The sequence below is a fragment of the Lagenorhynchus albirostris genome, chromosome 6 (genome assembly GCF_949774975.1).
Source record: "Lagenorhynchus albirostris chromosome 6, mLagAlb1.1, whole genome shotgun sequence".
Classification (NCBI taxonomy): Eukaryota; Metazoa; Chordata; class Mammalia; order Artiodactyla; family Delphinidae; genus Lagenorhynchus; species Lagenorhynchus albirostris.
The window spans coordinates 45,132,835-45,156,651 of NC_083100.1; the positions used below are offsets into that span (position 1 = coordinate 45,132,835).

The window sequence follows — 23,817 nt, forward strand, 5'->3', positions numbered from 1 at the left end:
TAATTAGTTACGTGCCAACTCTGGAGCTCTGAAATCAGATCATAGGACATCACCATGTGGTATTATTAAAAATAACAGTGAAGATGATCACTCCATCGAATCTTTAAAAAGAATATAATACTGTACTTTCTTTCTGTAGCCTATCAAATACCAATAAAATAGTGATGTAGAGCTATTTTAATGTTTGTAGCAATTTGGCAGGCAGTAGGAAATGATTTTTCAAAAGAGAGAAAGAAAAGAATTCTTAGCTCAATCAAAGATACTGTATTTTCATTATCATGTGTGTGGACTTTTACTTCAAGCTATTTTATGTTACTGCCATTGTGAATGGCAACTGTAGTTGATGAAGAAGAAGGAGAAGAGGGAGATAACTACCGCTATTGAACACTCACTCTGTGCCAGCACTATTCTAGGTTCTTAACGTGCATTAGTTATCTGAAGAGCTATAGCAGCCTAATGAAGTAGGCACCATATTATTCTCATTTCACAGATTAGGAAATGAGGTATAGAGAGATTAAGTAACGCACTCAAAGTCACACAGGTGGAGAGTGGTAGAGCCAGCATTTTGAGCAATTGCATTATATTGCAGAGAGTGTAGGATTTAGTATTATGTTTTTCTTTGGTTTGTTTATATAACTTACATATTATACATAAATTATACATAGATATATAATTTATTTTCAATTTTAGGGTGGTACTGGCCCTACAGGACCTCCTGGTGAGCCTGGTGACCCTGGACCAATGGTAAATGTCAAGTAAGCATGTAGACCCAGTTAAATATGGGTCCACCATTATAATGATGTCATGAGTTATTTATATTGCCAGCTCTTTCCTAATGTGGCAAGAAATTCCAGTCCAATTCAGGAGCCCTCTGTTATGGACTGTGCTTAAGCTATACATTTCTTTTGGCAGAGTGTTTAAATTCAGAGGCTTTGAATGTGGTCAGCAGAAAGTGCTAAGATACTTGCATTTGTGAACTTTTTTCCTGTTGAGCACATAATCTGACAGATACAACATAAAATTCAGAATATTAATAAAGTTATTTTCTATGATATTTTTCTTTTGTTGCAGCCATATTTTGGATTATATCATTGATGGGTATGGGTAAATATAGGTAAATGTTCTTTTTTTTCCTTTTGTGTTGTTTCATTTTTTTATTAGGGTCCACTTGGTACACGTGGACCAGAGGGCCCTCCTGGAAAACCTGGTGAAGATGTAAGCTACCTTTCTTCATTTTGCTTTGAAATTTTGAAAGAGGCTAAGAAGGAGCTACAGTGTTAGCATGAATGTTATTCATTGGTTCCCATTTCATTTCCTCCATTTCTAACTGTCATTAAAGTCACTAAAAACTGGAGAAGTCAGAATGGAATTTTACAAAATTTAAAAGTGCTCTTAATTTTGATGGTATTATATTATAATAATAATAATATAATAGGTACTGTATTCTTGCCTGCATTCTTAATGTTTTCCATTATGGTTTCTCCATGAGATACTAGAATTGTCACAATAGCAACAACCTTTGGTAGTAGAGCTTTTGAAGTGATCTTAAGGAAAAATACATTGCTTTGATCCCAAAACATCATTGTGAGGGCCTCATTAAATGGATTTTTAAAAATGTGTTAGTAAAATAGTGTGAATATTGTTCTCCAGTGCTCAAAATGCTTCATTTTGAGCACTGAAGAAATTTTGAGCATTTGAAGAAATGCTACATTTCTTTAATTGAATTTTTAATTAAAGTTATGACTAAACTTCAGATTTTAACATTAAGAACATGTGATCAAAGAACAAAGAACACCCCGTTCTTTGATCAAAGAGCAAAGAACAGGGTATAACAACAGATTTGCTTTTCTGGATTCTTTTGTTAGTTGTACCAAAGTTGAGGATAAAATTATGGGTAAACCATCAACGTCCGTGTGACATTAAACCAAGAAAATATTTTCTCTTTGTGTATCATGAGATTTATTTAAGTGGATTACAATGAATTTGGCCATAAAGAAAGTATCTCTGGTAGTTCTTAAACTTTTTTTCATCACAAGAAAGAAATGGCACATATCATTGTAAGAAGCACTATTTATTTAATTCAGTGCTACATGTTGATGTAGAATTTCATAGCATGTGTGTGTGTGTATGTGTGTGTGTAAATTTTGATGTTCATAAAATGGTGAGCTAGGTGAGACCAGTATAATTTATATTTATTTCTTCTTCTGATAAATGAGTGAAATCACAAACTGACTTGCTCTAATGGATTGCCATCAGGAATAGAGCTGTGTTCTTACATTGCTTAGAGCATTGGGCATGAGCTTTCTAAGTAAGACTTTTTATCTGCAATTGATTTGTCATTTTGTCTCAGGAGAGAACATTTTAATTCCTCTTTGCTTCCCTCTACTTTGCTTTTTTTCCATAAAGGGTGAGCCTGGTAGAAATGGAAAAGCTGGTGAAGTAGGATTTGCAGGATCTCCGGTAAGTTTATACTGATCAATACAACAATGTAAAGACGAACTTCAAAAAATAAAGAACATTTAAAATTACCTCGCAGTTCATTGCCTGCACATGTATTAGGCACTGTCACCAAGATATGTTCTCTTCTGTCATTCTGAAACAGGACGATTTGCCAGGGTGATAGCTAATTCCAGTTGCCTGCTTTGCATTGGCACCATATGAATGACCCTCCTAGAGCTAGAAAATTATATCATAACCTAACATGGATTCTTTCCAAAATGAGTATCAAATTTTCATTTAAGTCCCCAGCTTGACTTACTTAAATTTCACAACATGTCAATCCCATTTTTCTTTTAAAGATATTTTTAGTATTTTTAATTTTGTATTATTCATATGTTGAAAACAACTGCTTTAAAGAGTTTATTGATTTATTTTTTATATCCTAGAACAATAAATTGTGGACAAGATTCCTCTTTGGCTGCTTCCCCAAACCCTATTGTTGACTGAAATTCTTGATTGATGTTCTGGCCCCTAAAATCTTATGACAAGGTGCACTGATCACCAGCTCTCCTAATACAGCTGTTTTCTTCCCGCTTGGCTTACTACAGGGAGAAGTCCCTGGCAACTGGCTCCACCAGAATTCAAGACCTGGGCCACTTGGCCACACTCTGACCCCACCTTTCTTTCTTCACTCATATTACTTTGATAGGTCCTCCCCTAGGACGCACTACACAGGCAATGGGGAAAATTAGAAAATGATAAGCAAGCAAAAATGTTCTAACATTCCTGCTCTTAAACTTTCTCCTTGTCCAAAATCCCCTAAACTGATTTGGCCTCCTACTTATTATACTTCCGATAATATCCTAATGTTTCTACCACCCAATACATCCAACAATACTGAATTATTCTCCCTTTACTTTCTGAAGATTGATGAGGTTCAATGCTAGGATTTTTTTAAGCAAATAAATGCTGATCTTTTAAGGGAATTTACAAGGCTGTAAGGATTATTTCGTTACAAACACAAAACCAGTTCCCCAGCTCCCCGCTCTCCCTTTCCTTTCCTCCCCCTGAAAAGTCTATGCAGACAAGTCCATGCAGACAAAGACATATGGTTTAGCCATTAGCACAGATGTCCACATGAACCAATCCAGGCTTGAACCTCCTGCCCTGCTACACTCTTGCACCTACTCACAGCGTGGGCCCTCCATGGGGAGGAAACGTGCCCTGCCAACATGTCACAGATGCATTCTGTGAGTGCAATGCAACAATGTGTGATTGGGGTGTGATGACAGTCTTGGGTCAGCAGAATGAGAAAAATTTTATGAGCACTAGTACATCTGGTTTATTTTCTTGTTATATTAGAGATATGTAATCATATGAGAATTCCCTTGCAGACCACAAAAACTCAAAAGTTAACTAATTATTTGAAATAACATAGCTCAGTAATTCCCCTATAGACTTAGATGGATGTATACTGAGTTTCTGCTCAGGATGGAGGGGAGTCAAATCTCAGTAAAGGGGAGCATTCCAGTGGAAAAACTTAAAGGGAGTTTTTGAAGTGAACGAATTCCTAAGTCAGGCTGTGTAAACAGAAGAATTAGTGGAACTTTATTTGTTCAGAGAGCATGGTTTGATGTGCCCTTACTATGATAACCCCCTAGAAAACACTACAGAAACATTTTCCCTGGAAGAGGTCGCAGAGGAATTATTGCTTTGCTTTTATCATACAAATTTCATTTATTGAGTTATTTATTCATTCAATTAACTTTAAGTAAAGTCTATGATAATACAGAACAGAAGGATTTTACTTGTTAGATTGTGCTAGTACAAGAGAAGTTCCTTAAGAAAGATTTAGGAAAAGCACTATGAATGTCAAGAAGATGGAAAAGATGATGAATGTTAAACCATTTCTTCATTCAGTTGTTTATTCAATGCTTATTCTTGAATGCCCACTACTAAGGCATAAGGCTAAGTGCCAGGGATATGCAGATTAATAATAATTGATAATATTTGATAGCATCAGTCTGTGCTATCAAGGTGCTCAGTCTACTGGTGGCAGTATTAATAGCATTCAGTTCAAAACCTAATCAATGTAGTCAACCAGAATAAGTGAATAATTAAGTCACTGGTTCCTTATCTATTTTAAGAGGGTATGAGGAAAAAGTTTCAAGCATCATTTCAAAATAGTCATGCCATTTGGATTTTATTTAGTGTTTGATTTTTATTGTTCTTTTTATTTGATATGCTTAGGTGAAGGATGCATAGAATTAGAATAGAATAGAATTAACAGAAATGAAGAAGCTGAGTCAAGGAGCCAACACATTCTCTTCATATTTCTTGACTTTCTTTTCTGTTGGATATTTCATTTTCTCAGTTTTTTAAACAATCACAAATCCACAAGCTTCTCCTGAACATTTTATTTTAAGAAATTTTAATTTAAGAAATTTCTGATCACATTTTAATATAATCATATTCCGCTGTTAATACTTATAAGTTGAGAAAAAATAAATCATATTGGTCTGCTACACATACATTTATTCTTCTACCACAATATAAAGGCGGGAAAGCATAATTTTCCTTAAGTTCTTCGGATTTTTTTTCCTATACCTTGAGCTACTTGATTCAGACACTGAGCAGCTTGACTCAGGTTTATTTTCTTGTTTATTCTTTATTAATTATAATACAGTGATATAATTTGAAAATTTAAAAATGTCATCAAATCAATACCTGACATTAATCTGTGTCTCTGTGTAAGACATGTTTCCATTTGCCTTGCTAATTTTTGATCACCTAGATGTATTTTGACAGGTAAAAATATACTTCTCCTTTTTCTTCTTAGGTTTGTTAGTGAAAAACTATGTACCAGATGTTTCTTGGAAGAAAAAGTGTATTGTGCAATTAATGACTCTGAAATGCCTTATCTGGTTTTTTTTTTACCCTCAACAGGGAGCTCGAGGATTTCCTGGGGCTCCTGGTCTTCCAGGCCTGAAGGGTCACCGAGTAAGTTCAATCCTTTGTAGTCCTTTTAGATACTGTGGCTTATAGAGTAGGGTCTGGGGAGCATTACCTTCAAAATCGTTACAATTCCATTTGTCAATTGCCCTTAACTGGCTGTGGTTGTAGTAGTCATCTGCAGTTATCAAAATCACAATGCTTTTTTTTACATTTCCTTTGATTCTATAAACAAATGTATTTTGAGTTCTTACTATGTAATACTGTGAATACTATGAATACTGTGCTATAAAAGAAAAAACAGTGATAAATGAGAAATGCCCAAAGCTGACTCTCAGCTTCAGGCTAATGATATTCAGTTAAGAAAATATGCAATTATTATATAGTGGAATAAATGACACAATACTATAAAGTGTACTAGATCACAGGGGGTGCCTAGCCAATTCAGCCCAACTCAGACATGGAAGTCTATAGAATGCTTCTCTCTTTATAACTCAGGATAATTAATATGTAACTATTATGTTACATACATATATAGAAATTACATATCTATCTATCTATCTGAAAGCATGGTTGATATTCACTCAGTGTACATTGACTGGCCTCTGTTTTGAGTGGTTGAGCTTATGATTAGAATGCTTGCTTCTATACTAGTTATTAAATATTTTGAACATCACTCCTGGATATAAACCATATTTTATAACTATATAAATTCTATAATTATTTGTTTTCTCTAAGGCCACCATAGGTTTTTTATTTGTTGCTATAAAATAAATTTCTATGAAGTCACAAAAATTTGAAAGGTGAGAACATTGCACATTGAAAACATCATTTAAAGAGGGAAACCCTACTTTAATTTTCTTTGAATAGACTTTCAAAAAAGGTTGAGAATTTGGAAACATTTTGAGTAACAACTCTAAATCTGAGAGCCGTTTTCATAAGGTACTTTCTGTGAGCTTATTTTTGGTTCTTCTTTTACATTTCTGAGGCTCAAAAAAGCAGTAAAATACAAATTTATATTTTTCTTCTCAGGGACACAAAGGTCTTGAAGGCCCTAAAGGTGAAGTTGGAGCAATCGGTTCCAAGGTAATTGTATAGTATCTGAATGCAACCTCGCTATAGCATTTCTGTTCTGCTTCAAGTCTAAAATTTTTTTCAGGACCACCTTAAATAGTTCTGGAGGAAAGAGGAGTATAAAAAATGAATAGTTAAGTAGATAAATTTAATAGATAAATATAATCTTTCATGGATGAGTGGCAATAGATTTAGCAGGGTACACACATGACTTAATTTTGCCACCAAGAACAGCCACCATGGCACTGGGTTTCTACCAATGTAGGATGGCTGTTATCTTTATATAAAGATGCACTATGAATTCACCCTCTAAAACACATTTACTCTTTCTGTTTTCTTTAAAAATATCAGAGTTTTAGATGGTTCATTAGTCCCATTATTTAGTACCCTTTTAATTCTAGGGCCTTTTGGCCATCATTTCTTTCCCAAATTTATTTATGCTTCTAGAGAGAAAGAGAACATTCAGGAAGTACAGATGACTTTTTAGTAGAAAGTACGATGAAATACATATGTGGAAAAGCATTTGGCTTTAAATTTGTCATTTCTAAGCTTCCTATAAGAGATCTTAAAGGAATATTACAGTCAATTTTAGCTTTCTAAATTTTACTTGACCTAAAGTATTATCAGACATAGACAAATAGTTTTTTAATTCTAATTAATGTGGCTAGGTGTGATAGTTCTATCAATCTTGCTTAAATCCCCAATTTTATTTTAGACTTATTTCTGTAGAATCTAAATTTCCATTGTATTTTGAGAAAAGGTGTTACAGCAGAATTCTGAGGTCCTTCATTGAAAGTATACCTTTCAAATGCTCACTTTGAAAAATAAACCTTTAAAATAACACACACATGGAACAAACAGAATGATATGAATATCAACTGAAGGTTTCTTATATTGTAATATGATCTCATTTTTGCTTTAGGGTGAAGCTGGCCCTACTGGTCCAATGGGTGCCATGGGTCCAATGGTACGTAAAAATTTAATTCTTTGCTTTTTTAGATTATACTAAGAGAATGTTTAAATGAAAAAAAAAAAAAGACCTAGAGAACATATGTTAGCTGGTGAAATAATCCTTTATTATCAGCTGAAAGGCAAGCACAGTATGAGAATTGCCCCTTCAGGGCTTCCCTGGTGGCGCAGTGGTTGAGCGTCCGCCTGCCAATGCAGGGGACACGGGTTCGTGCCCCGGTCCAGGAAGATTCCACATGCTGTGGAGCGGCTGGGCCCGTGAGCCGTGGCCGCTGAGCCTGCGCGTCCTGAGCCTGTTGCTCCGCAACGAGAGAGGCCACAACAGTGAGAGGCCCACTTACCGCAAAAAAAAAAAAAAAATTGCCCCTTCAAATAGAAAAGGCTTCCTGCATTACATTGTTTTTCTTATTTGTTGAATGCCCTTATTCTTTTTCAGTACCCAGTGATCAAATCAGGATTATTGTAGATTTAGGCCATTAAAGCTAGGTTAAGTGAAATCTATTTAGGCCAATTATAATGAGTCTTGATTGATTTGAGTAGTGAAATCAATCTACCCTAGAAATTCAAGTAAGATGTTTCAAGAGATGTTTCTTTATCATCTGCAGGGCCCAAGAGGAATGCCAGGAGAGAGAGGGAGACTTGGGCCACAGGGTGCTCCTGTAAGTATGTGTATTTCAACTCTCTCAAATGCTTTACTGAATATGTGTTTTAAATGAGAATGACGTACTGGTTGCCTACTTTGTAATTTTTATACTTTTTATTTTGAAACAAATTTAGGTTTACAGAAAAGTTGCAAAAATAGAAGAGAGTTTCCATGTACCCTTGTACACTATACCTACCTTCTGTTAATGTTAACATCTTACATAACCAAAGTACATTTGTTGCCTACTTATTTTAATACAGAATTTAAGAAATAATAAAAACATTTAGCAGCATGGAGAATCATAGACTTTGGAATAGTAATCACATTATAATAATAGGTAATATTTATCAAGCACTTATTATTGCCAAGCATTCTTCTGAATATCTTTATCTCTTGTTCTTCACAATCTTAAAAGGTAAGTACTATGAATAAACCCTTTTAAAGATTAGAGTCTCCTGATCATCTTCCCTAGTTGTACAGATTGAGAAATTCTCTTGCTGTCTGTCCATCTACATTGAACCTGGAGGGGGGCGTTATTTTGTTCATTCTCATCACATCTCTCTGAAAGTCAGGCTATACTTGCTAATATTTCAAACTTACAGTTCATTATATTTCACCCACTTTTCTTTTGACAATTAAGGACTGCCACCTGGCCTCTGTTATTTTGATATCCTATCATCCCCATTACAATTAAAGTTCCCAGGTTTATAGCATCCCCTACTATTATCCCACAGAAGACAACCACCTTAGTGCTTCTCAGTGATACCAAAGTCAGGGCCTTGATTCAGGAGAAGTGAGACCCTCTCACTAGGCCATTCTTTATCACTTACAGGCAGAGTATCATCTGGAAGTGTAGAGAATATTGTAGAATATAGTCAGCTATTGCCTTATCCAGACATACATATTATGTCCAATCTACTGTGTTCACTTCTCTGTGCTTTATTCTACCATCTGCCTGGGAAGTTCCAGCATTTCTGCTTCACTTAGTGTGTGCCATTGCTCTTTCCAAGTTTCTAAGAACTATTGTCCCTGTTAACAACATTTCCCAGGGTGTTTATCAGGGTGTTAAATATGTATTATGCGAGAGTGCTTCCAAATCATTAAAAATCTCTGGCTTTATATCCTGTCCCTCTTGATCCAGTACCTTCAGGACCTAGTCCCATACATTCTTTCTTGGATTCTGCCTCTATAAGATGTATAAGACTTACAGATTTTTTAGTGTATAGTCTCTTCACTCTTTTATCAGAAACAGCATTTCCTCAATGCAGTTATTTTGTGACTTGATGCTAATTGTTGGTCTGGTGGCCAGGGGAGGAGCAGGTGGTGGTGGTGGTGGCATATGTTGTCTGATAAAGTAGAGGCCTTTGTTTCATCTTTAAGCAAGAGAGAAGTATAAGCTGTTAATGGTGGGAAGGAGCACTTCTGTAGGCCCAGAGGCTTCAGGGTATTTGAGATTTCAAAGTTCTTAAGATATCCCAATGTGAAATTTCAAGGTCCCATTCCCTCCAATCAAGGGCCCTGACCATGGCATAGCAGACTTTCCACATTTTAGAGTTCAACCTTCTCAAGAGCACTTAAACCTTTATCATAAAGTCCTGGGCCTAATCTTCAACTTTTTCTTCCTTCTGGTTGTAGAAGATGACAATATTTTTAAATGCTGCTAAGGAGATTTATATTGATGATTAATTACCATCAGCCTTTCAACATCTTTCTCCAATGGATTCACTTGACAAGACCCATGCAGTTCCATTAACTTTGTAATTGTTACATCCCCTAAACCTTCTCAAATGCCTGAGCTATTGCACCCATAGCCCATTCCCTTACACTTGTACCCTATCTGAGTTCACTACTGGAGACAATATTTACTACTGCATCACTACAGCATGCCAAGAGAAATCCATACTCCATCTATTGCCAGCTGGCCAAGGAGGAATCCAGCTTAAAAACTCCATTTTAGCGTCGGCTTTCTTGACTACCTCTGGCACAAACGATATACGGGTCAATTTTCCAAGGAAATGGCATTAAAGCAGAGTTGTGTGCAGGAAATTTGTTTTCGGAATGCTCTCAGAAACTACACCCTATGGGACTTCCCTGGTGGTGCAGTGGTTAAGAATCTACCTGCCAAGAGGGCAAACAGCAAAAGCAAGAACTATAATCCTGCAGCCTGTGGAACAAAACCCACATTCACAGAAAGATAGACAAGATGAAAAGGCAGAGGGCTATTACCAGATGAAGGAACAAGATAAAACTCCAGAAAAACAACTAAATGAAGTGGAGGTAGGCAAACTTCCAGAAATAGAATTCAGAATAATGATAGTGAAGATGATTCAGGACCTTGGAAGAAGAATGGAGGCAAAGATCAAGAAGATGCAAGAAATGTTTAACAAAGACCTAGAGCTAGAGGAATTAAAGAACAAACAAACAGAGATGAAAAATACAATAACTGAAATGAAAACTACACTAGAAGGAATCAATAGCAGAATAACTGAGGCAGAAAAACGGGTAAGTGACCTGGAAGACAGAAGGGTGGAATTCACTGCTGCTGAACAGAATAAAGAAAAAAGAATGAGAAGAAATGAAGACAGCCTAAGAGACCTCTGGGACAACATTAAATGCAACAACATTTGCATTTTAGGGGTCCCAGAAGGAGAAGAGAGAGACAAAGGACCCAAGAAAATATTTGAAGAGATTATAGTTGTAAACTTCCCTAACATGGGAAAGGAAATAGCCACCCAAGTCCAGGAAGCACAGAGTCCCACAGAGGACAAACCCAAGGAGAAACATGCCGAGACACATAACAATCAAATTGGCAAAAATCAAAGACAAAGAAAAATTATTGAAAGCAGCAAGGGAAAAATGACAAATAACATACAAGGGAACTCCCATAAGGTTAACAGCTGATTTCTCAGCAGAAACTCTACAAGCCAGAAGGGAGTGGCATGATATACTTAAAGTGATGAAAGGGAAGAACCTACAACCAAGATTACTCTACCCAAGAAGGATCGCATTCAGATTCTACGGAGAAATCAAAGGCTTTACAGACAAGCAAAAGCTAAGAGAATTCAGCACCACCAAACCAGCTCTACAAGAAATGCTAAAGGAGCTTCTCTAAGTGGGAAACACAAGAGAAGAAAAGGACCTACAAAAACAAACCCAAAACAATTAAGAAAATGGTCGTAGGAACATACATGTCGGTAATTACCTTAAACGTGAATGGATTAAATGCTCCAACCAAAAGACACAGGCTTGCTGAATGGATACAAAAAAACAACACCCATCTACAAGAGACCCACTTCAGACCTAGGGACACATACAGACTGAAAGTGAGGGGATAGAAAAAGATATTCCATGCAAATGGAAATCAAAAGAAAGCTGGAGTAGCAATACTCATATCAGATAAAATAGACTTTAAAATAAAGAATGTTACAAGAGACAAGGAAGGACACTACGTAATGATCAAGGGATCAATCCAAGAAGAAGATATAACAATTATAAATATATATGCACCCAACATAGGAGCACCTCAATACATAAGGCAGCTGCTAACAACTATAAAACAGGAACTTGACAGTAACACAATACTAATAGGGGATTTTAACACCTCACTTACACCAATACTAATAGGGGATTTTAACACCTCATTTCATCCAAAATGAAAATAAATAAGGAAACAGAACCTTTAAATGACACAATAGACCAGATAGATTTAATTGATATTTATAGGACATTCTGTCCAAAAACAGCAGATTACACTTTCTTCTCAAGTGCACACGGAACATTCTCCAGGAAGAGCGCATCTTAGGTCACAAATAAAGCCTCAGTAAATTTTAGAAAATTGAAATCATATCAAGCATCTTTTCTGACCACAGCACTATGAGATTACAAATAATTACAGGGATAAAAACGTGAAAAACACAAACACATGGAGGCTAAACAATACGTTACTAAATAACCAAGAGATCACTGAAGAAATAAAAGAGGAAATCAAAAAATACCTAGAGACAAATGACAATGAAAATACGACAATCCAAAACCTATGGGATGCAGCAAAAGCAGTTCTAAGAGGGAAGTTTATAGCTATACAAGCCTACCTCAAGAAACAAGAAAAATCTCAAATAAACAATTTAACCTTACTCCTAAAGGAACTAGAGAAAGAAGAACAAACAAAACCCAAAGTTAGCAGAAAGAAAGAAATCATAAAGATCAGAGCAGAAATAAATGAAATAGAAACAAAGAAAACAATAGCAAAGATCAATAAAACTAAACGCTCTTTCTTTGAGAAGATAAACAAAATTGATAAACCATTAGCGAGACTCATCAAGAAAAAGAGGGAGAGGACTCAAATCAATAAAATTGAAAATGAAAAAGGAGAAGTTACAACAGACACTACAGAAATGCAAAGCATCATGAGACTACTGTAAGCAACTCTATGCCAATAAAATGGACAACCTGGAAGAAATTAACAAATTCTTAGAAAGGTATAACCTTCCAAGACTGAACCAGGAAGAAATAGAAAATGTGAACAGACTAATCACAAGTAATGAAATTGAAACTGTGATTAAAAATCTTCGAACAAACAAAAGTCCAGGATCAGATGGCTTCACAGGTGAATTCTATAAAACATTTAGAGAAGAGCTAACACCATCCTTCTCAAACTCTTCCAAAAAATTGCAGAGGAAGGAACACTCCCAAACCCATTCTATGAGGCCACCATCACCCTGATACCAAAACCAGACAAAGATACTACAAATAAAGAACATTACAGACCAAGATCACTGAAGAATATAGACACAAAAGTCCTCAACAAAATACTAGCAAACAGAATCCAACAACACATTAAAAGGATTATACACCGTGATCAAGTGGGATTTAGCCCAGGGATATGAGGATTCTTCAATATATGCAAATCAATGAAAGTGATACACCATATTAACAAATTGAAGAAGAAAAACCATATGATCATCTCAATAGATACAGAAAAAGCTTTTGACAAAATTCACAACCCATTTATGATAAAAACTCTCCAGAAAGTGGGCATAGAGGGAACCTACCTCAACATAATAAAGGCCATATATGACAAACCCACAGCAAAACATCATTCTCAATGGTGAAAAACTGAAAGCATTTCCTCTAAGATCAGGAACAAGACAAGGATGTCCACTCTCACCACTATTATTCAACATAGTTGTGGAAGTCCTAGCCATGGCAATCAGAGAAGAAAAAGAAACAAACAGAATACAGATTGGAAAAGAAGAAGTAAAACTGTCACTGTTTACAGATGACATGATACTATACATAGAGAATCCTAAAGATGCCACCAGAAAACTACTAGAGCTAATCAATTAATTTGGTAGAGTTACAGGATACAAATTTAATGCACAGAAATCTCTTGCATTCCTATATACTAATGGTGAAAAATTTGAAAAAGAAATTAAGGAAACACTCCCATTTACCATTGCAACAAAAAGAATAAAATACCTAGGAATAAACCTACCTAGGGAGACAAAAATCTGTATGCAGAAAACTATAAGATACTGATGAAAGAAATTAAAGATGTTACCAACAGATGGAGAGATATTCCATGTTCTTGGATTGGAAGAATCAATACTGTGAAAATGACTATATTATCCAAAGCAATCTACAGATTCAATGCAATCCCTATCAAATTACCAATGGCAGTTTTTACAGAGGTAGAACAAAAAATCTTAAAATTTGTATCGAGACACAAAGGACCCCGAATAGCCAAAGCAGCCTTGAGGGAAAAAAGCAGAGCTGGAGGAATCAGACTCCCTGACTTCAGCCTATACTACAAAGCTACAGCAATCAAGACAATATGGCACTGGCACAAAAGCAGAAATAAAGATTAATGGAACAAGATAGAAAGCCCAGAGATAAACCCACGCACCTATGGTCAGCTAATCTATGACAAAGCAGGCAAGGATATACAATGGAGAAAAGACAGTCTCTTCAATAAGTGGTGCTGGGAAAACTGGACAGCTACATGCAAAAGAATGAAATTAGAACACTTCCTAACACCATACACAAAAATAAACTCAAAATGGATTAGAGACCTAAATGTAAGACCAGACACTATAAAACTCCTAGAGGAAAACATAGGAAGAACACTCTTTGACATAAATCACACAAGATCTTTTTTGATCCACCTCCTAGAGTAATGGAAATAAAAACAAAACTAAACAAATGGGACCTAATGAAACTTCAAAGCATTTGCACAGCAAAGGAAACCATAAACAAGACGAAAAGACAACCCTCAGAATGGGAGAAAATATTTGCAAACCAATCAATGGACAAAGGATTAATCTCCAAAATATATAAACAGCTCATGCAACTCAATATTAAAAAAACAAACAACCCAATCCAAACATGGGCAGAAGACCTAAATAGACATTTCTACAAAGAAGACATACAGATGGCCAAGAAGCACATGAAAATCTGCTCAACATCACTAATTATTAGAGAAATGCAAATCAAAACTACAATGAAGGGGCTTCCCTGGTGGCGCAGTGGTTGAGAGTCCACCTGCCGATGCAGGGGACACGGGTTCATGCCCCAGTCCAGGAATATCCCACATGCCGCGGAGTGGCTGGGCCCATGAGCCATGGCTGCTGAGCCTGCACGTCCGGAGCCTGTGCTCCACAATGGGAGAGGCCACAACAGTGAGAGGCCCGCATACCGCAAAAAAAAAAAAAAAAAAAAAAAAAAAACTACAATGAGGTATCACCTCACACCAGTTAGAATGGGCATCATCAGAAAATCTGCAAACAACAAATGCTGGAGAGGGTGTGGAGAAAGGGGAACCCTCTTGCACTGTTGGTGAGAATGTAAATTAAAACAGCCACTATGGAGAACAGTATGGAGGTTCCTTAAAAAACCAAAAATAGATTTACCATATGATCCAGAAATCCCACTGCTGGGCATATACCCAGAGAAACCCATAATTCAAAAAGACATGCACCCCAATGTTCATTGCAGCACTATTTACAATAGCCAGGTCATGGAAGCAACCTAAATGCCCATCGACAGATGAATGGATAAAGAAGATGTGGTACATATATACAATGGAATATTACTCAGCCATAAAAAGGAACAAAATTGGGTCATTTGTTGAGACATGGTTGGATCTAGAGACTGTCATACAGAGTGAAGTAAGTCAGAAAGAGAAAAACAAATATCGTATATTAACGCATATATGTGGAACCTAGACAAATGGTACAGATGAACTGGTTTGCAGGGCAGAAATTGAGACACAGATGTAGAGAACAAATGTATGGACACCAAGGGGGGAAAGCTGGGGTGGGGGTGGGATGAATTTGGCAATTGGAATTGACATGTATACACTGATGTGTATAAAATTGATGACTAATAAGAACCTGCTGTATAAAAAAATAAATAAAATAAAATTCAAAACGAATCCACCTGCCAATGCAGGGGAAATGGGTTCGAGCTCTCGTCTGGGAAGATCCCACATGACGTGGAGCATCTAAGCCTGTGCACTACAGCTACTGAGCCTGCTCTCTAGAGCCCACGAGCCACAACTACTGAGCCCATGTGCCACAACTACTGAAGCCCGTACACCTAGAGACCGTGCTCCACAACAAGAGAAGCCACCACCATGAGAAGCCCATGCACCGCAGCAAAGAATAGACCCACTCTCAGCAATGAAGGCCCAACGCAGCCAAAAATAAATAAATTTATTAAAAAAATAAAGAAACTACACCTATGAAGAAATTAATAAAATAAGCAGGATTTGCCATAGGGAGAAATTAAACTGTGTTACATTTGCAACAGAGACCTCAATCTTCATGAGCCTTCCATTCCATGGGAACAGTGGAGCTGGGATGGCTCTTCAGACTGTTTTGAATGGGGGCTAATCCTTTGTACCACTGCATTGACCATGGAAGGGCCTAACCTTGGGATAGCTAACTCCTTTCAGCAATTTGTGGGGAGGGTCTCAACTGTGAGCCATCACAGCTTATAACACTTCCAGCAGTGGTAGAATGATTATTTCTGTGCTGAAGGGGGATCTGGGTGACACCCGCAGCATTCACTACTACTTAATTTCCTTTGTGTGTGTGTGTGTACATGTGTGTGCACATGTGCTCTAGGTTTTTGTTTTACATGGAGTGCATTCCTTCCTCTGGGTTATTCTATTAAGAAGAGCCCGGTGTTCAAAGTTTCATTGTCTTTGAGCTCATTTGATAGAAAGTGACACGTTCAAGTAAAAAGAATCATTTTAATCAGTTTGTATTTCCAGTCTTGATTTTTCTCTCTTATTGCTGTAAGGATAGATGTGCTTATTGCTACTTTATGCATGTTGTATAAATGTGTATTTTTATTGCTATTAACCTAGTTAAAGTTGTCAGTTAACCTTAATATTCATTCTCCAATTTTAACATAGACATTTTTATAACGTAAATGAATTGTCAACAAATACTGTAGAAAATGCACCGTTATCTTGCCTCTTCTCCTAACTAGGGACAACGAGGTGCACATGGTATGCCTGGAAAACCTGGGCCAATGGTGAGTGTATTACTTTCATATTCATTCATTCACTTATTCATTCATTCTTCCATTTGTACATTCATTACCATTTACAAAGCACCTACTGTGTCCCAGGTGCTTGGAACAGAAAGACAATAAACACATAGTACTTGCCTTTGAAACCTGCCCTATCAAAGAAGAGAGATATATCAATTGATATTGTAGCATAATGCTATTGCTAACTTCTGTAATAGGGAAAGCAACCTGAAGTATGGGAACCTACCTGTACCGTCACCTGTAGTGAGACAAAGAAGTCAAGAAAGACTTAAAGAGGAACAACTTTTAAGCTTAGTCTTGAAAGATGAGTATATAAAAAGAACAAGAATACAACATGGTCCGTACAGTGGATAGGTGAAAAACATGATGAGCTCAGGGAAACATTCAGTACTAGGAGGGTAAATAGGATTTGACATTACTTGCCCTTAAGATCTTTTCTTCCTTGTTACTCATAAAAAGGAAACAAACTATGGGAGGAAAAATAAGTGTAATTTAAAAGGGCTTTTATTAATGCAAAACTGATGGATTTAAAATACAGTCCTCAAAGAAGAATCAGGATAACCTAGAATGAAATTCCTCTTACACTCATTTCCTTTAAATCCAGCTTTAAATCAGTGGTTTAGACTCTATTCATGCCTTCCCAAATGTAGTATAGTGACACATATTCACTTTTTATTAGCCTGAAAAAAATCACTTCAAAATATCCAGATGATTCTTAATCATCATTTTTATAAAGTGAAGTCCTAGATTTTGGTACAATGTGTAACTTTCTAAAAACTATCCTTATTACTTGGTTAACACAAAGAAAGTAATTTCTCTAGAAGCAGTTGTTTCAAACAATTTGTGTTTGTGACTGACTCTCGTATGCTACAACTAGGAAATTCTGTTATGTTTAATACCACTGGACATGTCTTTTAGCACAATTGCATATCAGTGTTGTAAGGTTCTTATGATAAAATTATATTATTATCTTTGTGATTTTAAAGTACTAAGTGGATTATTCTTATATGTCAAAGTACAGAATAAAAGATTTCATGTTAATTAAAATACACGTCTAATCATTTTTCTGGTTTCTTTTAATAGGGTCCTCTTGGGATAACTGGTTCCGCTGGTTTTCCAGGAAATCCTGGGTTGAAGGTAAGATGTTACTATATTTAGCTCTTGATGACATGAATTACCTGAATCCCAAAGTAAAGAATGTCATTTCTTTCATTGAAGAGTGTGGAAGTCGCTCTTCACTAAGGAAAAGAGCCTAGCGTATTCTCAGTGTCCATTATGGTAGGGGAAAAAAAAAGAAAATGAAAAATATGATATTATTATATAATAAGTAATTAAAAGAGAATTACTTATAATCATGCACTTGTAGTATCAAAGAGTCTGTTGCAATAGGACTCTAACACCAGACAATTGTAACGGCTGTGAGGGGTAAGGGTTTAATCTGAATTGAACTCTATTCTTGGATACAGTGCCTGGCAGTAATAAATAGCAGAATGTTCTAAACAATAGGAGAGTAAAATAAATCCGAGGTGATCAAAAGGCCACACAATATTGGCCTCCACTTCTGCTCCCCTTCTCCCCACCTCCACCCCCGCAACTAACACAATCATTAATGGAATGCGTGGGGAGGCTATTTGGCTGTCCATGTGGAAATGGATTGGAGTATTCTGCTGGGATGATTTACATTTGTAGTGAGTCACAACTTGTTCTTTCTCTCAACACTTTGGATGATAAATCCATGTATTACAGTGGGAGGTTATTAAGATTATATTAGCTAAATTAGTGAATAAACTCAGAACACTACCTTCAAACTTTGAACAACACAATACGTTTGATTTTTCTCACACCCGGTTTTTCTTTGGCAATAATTTTCTTCATCTTGAAGAAGGGATTTGCTCACAAGATTCTGCTGTACAAAAATAACCGTGGCCAGTCACCTCATCTCTCTAAATCTTGTTTTCTCAAGGAATTTTATTGAAGATTAAGTGAGAAAATATGCAAACCCTTAGCATAGTGCCTGAGGCAGAGGATGCCCTCAGTATAGGCCCACGCTTCTTGTTAGTGGGGCCACTCAGATTGGATTTGAACTTCGAAACAAACAAATAAACAAACAAAAAAATCTCTAGTTGACATTTCAAGTATTCTTTGAAATGTGAGAGTCATCAAGTCAAATTATTCTTCGGCTTTCTCTAACGCTGACTTTAAATTCTGTGCCACAGGGATGTGCCTGCTTTATTTAAAAATGGTTCACTATTCACTCCGTTGGTTCACTAACCAGTCCCTCCGTTAACTGAGAACTCACTGTGAACTCAGCCGAGTAGGACCTGCTTCAGTTCCCCTCTGTATCTGATCTGCTCCCTGAAGTCCTAAGTCTGCTGCCACTGACTCTGACATGGGAAGGCCCAAACTCCCTGTGTACCTCAATCAAAATAGGCAAAATCCCTTCCCTCTCTCTCTCTGTAAGACTCTCCACCCTCACACCGAGCTCTGGCTAGAAAATTCAAGGAAGAATACTCACAATGCCCCGGACTCTCACTTAGCAGGAAGTGGTTTCTGCTCCTACTGTGGCCTCTAGTTAAGACTTCACTAGCCATCATAGTTTATACAGTAGTTTACTCTGGATACTTCCCTCTCCTCCTGGGTTTTTCTAATACGGGCTGTTGGCTACTGAAAACTCCTCAATAAAGTCAAACACCTCACAAAACTGTTTCAGAAATTGTTTCCCTGTCCTACCACCACCCCCAACATAAAGACCACCACCCCTGGTGTTTGTTTTTGGCCAAAATTCTGCCATACCTGTAATATTCTTCCAGGCTGTCTGGCTCTCTAGATGAAGAATAAACTTTCACGTCTAGTTCTTTGTATTTCAGTGAAGGATAATAGGGATTCCCTCTAGGATTTGATTTACATTAGGTACCTAATATGTTAGATAAAATGCAGAAACTCAGCTAAGTTTGAATTTCAGATAAATAAAGAATAATCTTTTAGGATAAATATGTTCCAGATATTGCATGGGACAAACTTATTCTGAAATCATTTGTTGTTTATCTGAATTAAAACTTAACCAGGCATCCTGTATTTTTATTTACTATCTGGATCCCTATCTTGGGTTGAAACAAGGGTAGCTATCAGGTGACCTTCACCAGGTTGCTCTGCTCTGCATGCTGTGGGCATCATCACATCCAGAGTGGCGGGAAGTGAGTCCATCCCTTAAGCTAAGTTAGGCACACACCCCTGGAAACTACTTTGTGTTCTTGACTCGTTTAAATGATTGGGTGTAAAATGTAAAACTCCAAATAAGCAGTCAGCTTTGAAACACACCACACTGATATTTTCTTAAATTAACGTTGTCCTCATACCCCTTTAGGGAGAAGCAGGTCCCACTGGGGCACGAGGCCCTGAAGGTCCTCAGGGGCAAAGAGGTGAAACTGGGCTACCAGGTCCTGTTGGCTCTCAAGGTCTTCCTGTAAGTTCCTAGTATATTTAGAAATTATCACTGAAAGCTGGACATGTTTTATAACTATTGAACAATGGCAACGTATTTTAATATATTCTCTTTCAATTCTGAATGAGTGTTTAGAACTCATGAAAAAAAACATGTCCCTTGTCAACTCTGCAAATTTTGTCTATTAGGGAATTTGTCTAAATTTGTCTAAAGGGAATTAATTAGTCATAAAAGTGATTTTTATAATATAATGGTGGTTGATTTATTTTTCCTTTCTTTCTTTTTGGTAATTTTTCTGCCTCCTTTTGTGAGATGGGTGGACATCTGAATACCACCCTAGATATGGCTTAATATTTCATGAACTTTTCCTGTATCTTTTAGGGTGCAGTGGGAACTGATGGTACGCCTGGTGCCAAAGGCCCAACAGTGAGTAACTAACTTCATTTAGGCCACATGAGGTTCAAATGGGCACAATCCTTTGAACAGTGACCATAGACTTGTGCCTAGGTCTCTGCTCATCATGTTACTCTTGCATTCCAATAGGGTTCTCCGGGTACCTCTGGTCCTCCTGGCTTAGCAGGGCCCCCTGGATCTCCAGGACCTCAGGGTAGCACTGGACCTCCAGGAATTCGAGGCCAACCGGTAATGTCCATCAAAGAATTATCATCCATTAGTATAATACAACTAAGATCGCCAGAGAAATAATATGCAATGAGATACAGTGAAACATAGATAATGTGACTTATTTGAATGAGGCAAAAGAAGGTAGGAATTTTTGTAAAGTGGAAGCCAAATGTTAATGTACAATTTACATGTTTAAATTCAAAGGGGAAAATTATTGCACTATGTTAAATTTTAGTGTTCTTTTGTTTAAAATAGTAAGGTCATAACTTCATGATCCACCTCATAGAATTTTATAGAGTTACATAACAAATATGGAGACACTTTGCAAGCCAGTATGGGGAAATACGGAGTTTTCATGGGGGGTTATAATGACAACTTGGCTAAAATGGGTTCAACAGCTATTTCTTAAGATTTATTCTTGAAGAGTGCTTCCAACATGTTGTTTATATTGAATGAGTTTCCACATTTTGTATAAATTTGTATGTTTTATATTCATATATTTATCTATTGGTAAAAATATACGGTTAGTTCTTAAGAAATAAACACATTGAGAAGTTGTGCTTATGTATCTTTTAGCTTGATATATAACAAAACTTTGTTTCCTAGTACTACTTAAAACAAATATTTTAGATCCTGATCTAAGTAATTTGATTATGCTGATAAATCCTTTTTAAATGCTAGTGACAAATTTATAAAAACATGCGTGTTGTTGGTATTTTACATTTGATTTTATCATGTTCTCAATTTAGCAATCTGGTTCCCACAAATTATAGTACAATTGGTATTATAAAGACATACATACCCAAAACTCTTGAATACTCTAAAGATAAAATACCCTATTTGAAGTTGTCAAATCTCAATAAATAGAACATAAATATAAAATTATTTTGATTTTGGGTGAAGAGATCTATTTCCTAAAATAGATTCTAAATAGATTTATCTATTGAAGTTGTCATTGTTAGTTCTAATTTTTATTATCAAATTGTAATAATAACTGAATAATTCTAATTATCCTACTATGCATGATTAAAAACAAGATTATAAAAGTAAATCTTTTGAAGACCCCTGTAAAATATACAAACTACTACCTAACTATACTGGATTTTATAAAATTTCACACACATTCCACAAGATTTGCATAATTTAAAAAAATTATTATACTGCTGATTCAGTACAGATTCAGCTGCAGAAAATTTTCAAGGCCCATTCACTGTAATAATTAAAGCAGGTTGGGCTGGATAAATATCTTGGTTCTTAAAATTATCGATGTTTTTATTTTAGGGTGATCCAGGAGTTCCAGGTTTCAAAGGAGAAGCTGGCCCAAAAGGGGAACCGGTAAGGTTTTATTTCTTTTAAATGATAATAAGAACATGAATATTATCCAGAAATGTAAGCCCAAAATACTCAAGTACTTCAAATAATGACAATGAGAATTATAATACTTTTGGATGGAAATAGTTTGCTTAATATAGTTTAAAATTTGTGACTGACTTATTTAAATGAATCTTTTGACTATAACTCCCTTGTCAAATGGCTCTTTCTGGTATCTGTCCTTCTGTTTTCAATAGGGGCCACATGGTATTCAGGGTCCAATAGGCCCACCTGGTGAAGAAGGCAAACGAGGTCCCCGAGGTGATCCAGGAACAGTTGGTCCTCCAGGCCCCATGGGAGAAAGGGTAAAATTTGAATGATTGAATAAATTCTTATAGTTGTGGGGGAAGTACATGAATAACTTTTGGAATAGTGAGGAAAACTAGAGCAATTAAGAGAAATGCTAGCAGGTGCATTGCACAGTTCAGTATGGCTATCTTTGAATTCAGGGAGCCAACTGTCTAATCATTGTTCATTCATTCATTCATCTAATATTGACTGAACAAATGCTCTATGCCAATTTGGTATATGGTGCTTGGGATACATCAGTGAACAAGAATGCTATGGGTCCAGCCTTCATGCGGGAGCTAGTAAACAATAGTTTAGTGGGGAGGTAAGCAATAAACAAGTTAACAGGTAAATAAAAATATAATTACACATTTTAATAAGTGCCATATACACTTAGGGAATAGCAGGGTGATGTGGTAGAGAGTAACTTATGACAGTAGTGTGGCATTAGGTTAGGTGGTTAGGAAATAAGATTCTTTGAGAAGATGGCATCTAGCTAAAATCTGAAGATTAAGATGAGCCAGCAAGAAAACTTGAGAGAAAAAGCATTTTTCAGCAGAGGAAACAAAAAATGCAAATCCAGGAGGCCAGAAAGGGCTTAGTGATTTTGAAGACCAGAAAAGGTTGCTGTGACTGGACTATAATGAAACAGGTCTGAAAGGGAGAATAACAATATCACCTTACTTTTGTATGGAACCTCAGAAAATGCAAAGGGCTTCACATCAAAGACAATACTAATGCCTGCAATCACGGACATTTTGATTGTGGTAGATGGTACCATTTCTTTACCTCTTGTATCTATATCTATGTATCAGTTTTTCTCTATGTTTAATTTTATAATGAAGTGGTAAAATATTTTTTGATTTGAATAATTTTGGCTCAGTACTTACACATACTTTTCAAAATTTAAAATGTCTTTCTGTATAGTCATGTTATTTTTTCTTATACATATCTATTGCTGTGTTGGGTTGATCATAGCTCCTAAAACCTTATAGTACTAAGAATAAAAATCACCCACTCGTTATATATTACAAAAACATCCACAATTAAGAATACATTTTGGTCATTTGTAGGGTGCTCCTGGCAATCGTGGTTTTCCAGGCTCTGATGGTTTACCTGGACCAAAGGTAAGGTTATCCTATCAAGGTTGACACTCCTGTGGGCAGTGTTGCAAAAGATGCCATTGTCCAGCATGGTGATCTAGCCTTGGTCCACATGGGTCCAGATCTAGAAAAGAGTTGGACACAGATGTTACTCCTACTGCCAAATCCCACTTGTGCAATTTCTTCATTATAGAGGTCTAGGGGAGAAGGATGATAGTTGGAGGTGTATTGGAGTTTGTTTTCAAACTTTCCAGGGACATTCTTGAGAAGAATAGGCCATAAATCTTTCCTTTAGCCGATATATATTTTTTCCTTTATCTAGAAATTTAGACTGTTTCAAAATTTGGGGGTTT

The 23,817-nt window shown here is 36.4% G+C and overlaps 1 protein-coding gene across 1 annotated transcript in view; it reads left to right on the top strand.

Moving 5' to 3' along the window:
- The window catches only part of COL5A2 (collagen type V alpha 2 chain), a 144,186-nt gene that overhangs the window by 87,935 nt on the left and 32,434 nt on the right, over positions 1-23,817 (top strand). The window contains exons 10-24 of the mRNA XM_060152470.1: positions 691-744; positions 1,162-1,215; positions 2,407-2,460; positions 5,386-5,439; positions 6,424-6,477; positions 7,388-7,432; positions 8,040-8,093; positions 16,574-16,618; positions 17,720-17,773; positions 20,001-20,099; positions 20,460-20,504; positions 20,622-20,720; positions 21,984-22,037; positions 22,271-22,378; positions 23,435-23,488. Of these exons, the coding sequence (XP_060008453.1) occupies positions 691-744; positions 1,162-1,215; positions 2,407-2,460; positions 5,386-5,439; positions 6,424-6,477; positions 7,388-7,432; positions 8,040-8,093; positions 16,574-16,618; positions 17,720-17,773; positions 20,001-20,099; positions 20,460-20,504; positions 20,622-20,720; positions 21,984-22,037; positions 22,271-22,378; positions 23,435-23,488 (927 nt within the window). The remainder of the gene's footprint in view (positions 1-690; positions 745-1,161; positions 1,216-2,406; positions 2,461-5,385; positions 5,440-6,423; positions 6,478-7,387; positions 7,433-8,039; positions 8,094-16,573; positions 16,619-17,719; positions 17,774-20,000; positions 20,100-20,459; positions 20,505-20,621; positions 20,721-21,983; positions 22,038-22,270; positions 22,379-23,434; positions 23,489-23,817) is intronic.